General features: G+C 41.7%; 1 protein-coding gene across 1 annotated transcript in view; it reads right to left on the minus strand.

Moving 5' to 3' along the window:
• Positions 1 to 5,280, minus strand: part of STMND1 (stathmin domain containing 1) — a 37,473-nt gene that overhangs the window by 17,901 nt on the left and 14,292 nt on the right. Inside the window, 1 exon segment of the mRNA XM_007472200.1 lies at positions 2,968 to 3,148. Within this exon segment, the coding sequence (XP_007472262.1) occupies positions 2,968 to 3,148 (181 nt within the window).

Consider the following 5,280-nt stretch of genomic DNA (forward strand, 5'->3'; position numbering starts at 1 on the left):
CTTTGTGGAGGGAAAGGTTTTCTAGCTATGTCTCAAAATCCAGGTTCAATGAAAGGAAGACTGATAACTTTTACTACATTAAAAAAAAAAACCTTCAGAATGGAAAAAAAAACAAAAACCAAAACCCACAGTAAAAGTCAAAAATAGGTATCACGTGCCTCCTAATTTGATGTACTAATAAGCAGGATACAATATCATTTTTGGTATTCTCGCTAAAAATGCATATTCTGAACCTAATCATGAGGAAATATCAGACAAACCCAAACTGAGGAATGTTCTACAAAGTAAGTGGCTTATATCTCCAAATATATCAAGGATTTAGAAGGCAAAAAAAGCCAAGGAATTGTTCCGGATTAAAGGAAACTGAAGTCACATGACAACTACATTAAACGTGTGATTCTGCATTAGATCTTGAACCAGAAATTTATTTCCAAAGGACATTTGTGAGACAACTGACAAAATTTGAATAGGTGAGATAACAGTACTGCATCAGTGGTAATTGTCTGATTTGGATCCTTGTACTGCGATTTTGCAAAGAATGTTCCTGTTTTTAGGTAATGCACAGATATATTTGAGAGTAAAGTATCATTATGTCTGTGACTTACTCTCAGAAAAAATATAGATGTATATGGGAGAAGCGGGGAGAGGGAAGAGGGAGGGAGGGAAGAGAGGGGACAGTGATAACACAAGCGTGGTACAACATTAACTTTGGGGCATCTGGGTGAAAGAATACAGGCATTCTTTGTTTTGGACAACTTTTCTTATCTGAAACTTCTCAAAATCAGAAGTTCTTTTTGTTTGTTTTGTTTTCTTTGTTTTTGTTTTTGGCTGTGCCATGCAGCTTGTGGGATCTTAGTTCCCCGACCAAGGACTGAACCTGGGCCCTCGGCCGTGAGAGTTCAGAGTCCTAACCACTGGACCACCAGGGACTTCCACAGAAGTGTTAGTTTGTTTTGTTTTTTCACTAAAAGGAAATACTTGGGAAATGTTAGTGTGAAACTTGAAATTAAAAAAAAATTTTATTGAAGTATAGCTGATTTACAATGTTGTGTGAACCTTGAAATTTTTAAAAAATAAACTCTGTAGCTGTGAAGAGCAGGGATGCAGAGAGGAGACAGAGAGGAAACTGGGCAGAGAACAAGTAGAAAGCTCAGGGTACTGGATCTTATTCATCCTGTGGGAAGAGCTTTCCTGAAAACGAATTTACACTACATTTTGAAAACACCTGCTTTGGTGGTTCAGTCCCTCCCCCGCTGGTCTCTCTTAGCACCATCCTGCTTACCTGGGGCCCTCCCTCCCCATACTGCTTTCAACGGTGTACAGATGGCAGGACTGCCTGTCCGAGGGCACCCCTGTGCTCCTAACAATCTCTAGTCTGTTAACACATGGATATTGAGTATTCGTGTTGCAGTCTAGGAGGGATTCTCATCAAGAGAGTCATCAGAGAGAAAAAATACATGTGCTGGCCCAACACAGAGGTAGAGAAAGAGGCCATCCCTGCCCTGCATCCGCCATCTCCTCCTTCATCCTCAGAGGTCATGCTACACCCTATCAGAAGCACAAGACGAGGGCAAATGTGAAATTTGTGATGGACCTAGAGAATATTATGCTTAGTGAAATAAGTCAGACAGAGAAAGAAATATACTGTATAATACCACTTATATGTGGAATCTAAAAATAACACAAATGAATGCATATGCAAAACAGAAACAGACTCACAGGTATAGAAAACCCACTAGTGGTTACCGAAGGGGAGAGTGAAGATGGGAAGGGCAAGATAGGGGTAGGTGATGAAGAGATACAAACTACTATGTATAAAATAGATTAAACAACAAGGACAGGGAATTACAGCCATTACCTTGTAATTACTTTTAATGGAGTATAATCTGTAAAAATACTGAATCCCTACGCTGTACTCCTAAAAACTAACATAATACTGTAAATCAACTGTACTTCAATTTAAGAAATAAATTAGGGGGCTTCCTTGGTGGCGCAGTGGTTGAGAGTCCGCCTGCCGATGCAGGGGACACGGGTTCGTGCCCCGGTCCAGGAAGATCCCACATGCCACGGAGCGGCTGGGCCCGTGAGCCATGGCCGCTGAGCCTGCGCGTCCGGAGCCTGTGCTCCGCAACGGGAGAGGCCACAACAGTGAGAGGCCCACGTATCACAAAAAAACAAAACAAAAAATAAATAAATAAATTAATTAATTAAAAGGGTATTAAAAAAGGAAATTTGTCATAACCCGAGTTGCCACAAAAGTCCAGGAAAAAGAATCTCACTTACTATCCAATCTATTTTCCAACTCTAACTGGTCCCTAGGGAAGAAACTACAGCAATGAGGAAGGAAAGCCTCCCCCTATCCCAAATAGGTCTTCCTTGAAGTCTGTTAAGTTCAATTTGTTTCAAAGGCTGATGAAACAGAAACAAGAGCTCTTAACAACAGAAGGGTAACTCAAGTAAAGTGAAAACATACCATAGGAAAAACCACAAATAGTTTCTAAAGAACACACAAGGTCAACATCACATCTTTTATGTTTTTGAAAGATATTTTTGTTGTACATTTGCTTATAACTTTGAATGGGGAGAGACAAGAGAAAAAGTTTGATGTAGATTTTACTTAATTTTTCAAATGTAGAACTTTGCCTTGGAAAGATGCTAACTTAGTGCAAGTTTTGAGGAATTTAACTAAAGCCTGTGCAACTCATATTCCCAAGGCCTTATCCCAACCACCAATAAAGGCTCTTAGTTTAAAAAAAGATAGTTTTAATTATGTCATCAACAAGAAGATTAATGGTTAGTATTACTTACTCGCCTAATGAAGGCCTAAGGCTGTGTCTTGGAGATGGGACCTTGACATTTGAAGCACTGCCTGGCTCACAAAGCTGTGATAAGTCACCAAACACACATTATAAAATATATTCAGAGAAACAATATTTTATATAGATCAACATGAACAGGGGCTGTTACCTGAATTTATTCTTCTGTTTCTTTCACTAGGAAATGGGGAACTTTCTGGAATGGTTCCAGGTAAGCTTCCCAACTGGGCCTGCTCATCCAGGATTCCAGGGCTGCCCACACTATCCTTGGGCAGCATAGCTTCAGTCTGGGGTCTGAAATTCTCCCCGGAATGAGCCACGTCGACATCAGCCTGTGAAAAGGGAATGGCTCTGTAAGAGTCAAGATTTCTTAAAAAATGGTTTCTTGGAAAATGAAAAATGCCACACGGTCTGCTTTGTGAATAGCTGTACCCAGCACCCTGTCAATGTGACCTTATGTGGCAAAAGGGACTTTCTTTGCAGATGTGATTAAATTAAGGACCTTGTGATAGCAGGAGTATCCCAGGTTATCTAGGTGGGCTCTGAATGTAATCACAGGTGTCCTTAGAAGAGGGAGGCAGAGGAAGATTTGATCACAGAGAAGGAGATGGTGATGCGACGTCAGAAGCACGGACATAGCTGGAGATGCTGGAGTACCAGCAATGAAGATGCAGGAAGGGCCACCAGCCGAGGAACGCAGGACTGCAGCTCTAGAAGCTGGAAAAATCGACGAAAAAGATTCTCTCCTCAGAGCCTCTGAAAGGAACCAGCCCTGCAAACATCTTGACTTTCGCCCAGAGGAACCAATTTTGGACTTCTGACCTCCAGAACTGTGGGGGAATAAAATTGTGTTGTTTGAAGCCACGAAACTTACATTAATTTGTTAGAGCAGCAGTAGGAATCTAACACAGTGACTAATAGGAATCTACCAGGTACAAGCTATTATGCTGAGGATTCTGGAGGATACCAAGATGAACGAGTTTAATCATCAAATGTGAAAAGTAAAGATACTGCTATGTATACAGCCTTTTTATTTATGTATTTTTTAACATCTTTATTGGAGTATAACTGCTTTACATTGGTGTGTTAGTTTCTGCTGTTTAACAAGGTGAATCAGCTATACATATACTTATATCCCCATATCCCCCGCCTCTTGCGTCTCCCTCCCACCCTCCCTATCCCACCCCTCTAGGTGGTCACAAAGCACCGAGCTGATCTGCCTGTGCTATGCAGCTGCTTCCCACTGGCTATCTATTTTACATCTGGTAGTGTATATATGTCCATGCCACTCTCTCGCTTCGTCCCAGCTTCCCCTTCCCCCTCCCCGTGTCCTCAAGTTGATTCTCTACATCTGTGTCTTTATTCCTGTCCTGCCCATAGGATCTTCAGAACCATTTTTTTCCCCCTAGATTCCATATATATGTGCCAGCATACGGTATTTTTCTCTTCCTGACTTACTTCACTCTGTATGACAGACTCTAGGTCCATCCACCTCACTACAAATAACTCAATTTCGTAAAAGCCTTTTTAAAAATGAAACTACCATTATTGTTTTTGTTTCAATCAAACACTAATCTAGGCTTTGCTGTTATGGTATTCGGTAGATGTGGTTAACATCTAAAATTAGTTGACTTTAAATAGGGAAAATGATCCTCAAATAATCTGGGTGGGCCTCATCCAATCGGTTGAAGGCCTTAAGAGTAGAATCGAGGTTTTGCTGAGGGAGAAGGAATTCTGTAGATGCAGCTTCAGCTCCAGCCTAGCTTTCTGGACCACCTATTCTATTGTATGGGTTTTGGACTTGCTTTGCCAGCCCTTATAATTGCATAAGCCAGTTCCTTATAATACATCTATTTATCTATCTGTTCATCCATCCTACGTTCTGATTCTTTGGTAAAACTCTGACTGATATAGAAACACAGTAGAAAATAAGAAAGACCATTCTTTAGACAGAAGCATTATTGACATCTTAGTATACAGCTTCCCAAATATGTTTGATTATATAACTATAATCTTTATAAATAAATTGGAATTGGCCAGTAAGCATATGAAAAGATGATCAATATCATTGGTCATTAGGGAGACATAAATCAAAACCACAAAAAGATATCACTTCACACACACACAGATGACTATCATGAAAAAGACACATCATAAGAAGTGTTGTCAAGGATGTGGAAAAATTGGAACCCTTGTACATTGCCGTGGGAATGTAAAATGGTGCAGCCACTTTGGAAAATGATTTGAGAGTTCCTCAAAAATTTCCTCTTGGGCTTCCCTGGTGGCGCAGTGGTTGGGGGTCTGCCTGCTGATGCGGGGGGCGTGGGTTCGTGCCCCGGTCTGGGAGGATCCCGCGTGCCGCGGAGCGGCTGGGCCCGTGGGCCGTGGCTGCTGGGCCTGCGCGTCCGGAGCCTGTGCTCTGCGGCGGGAGAGGCCGCAGCGGTGAGAGGCCCACGTACCGCAA

Source organism: Lipotes vexillifer, unplaced genomic scaffold (genome assembly GCF_000442215.2).
Source record: "Lipotes vexillifer unplaced genomic scaffold, Lipotes_vexillifer_v1.1 scaffold863, whole genome shotgun sequence".
NCBI lineage: Eukaryota > Metazoa > Chordata > Mammalia > Artiodactyla > Lipotidae > Lipotes > Lipotes vexillifer.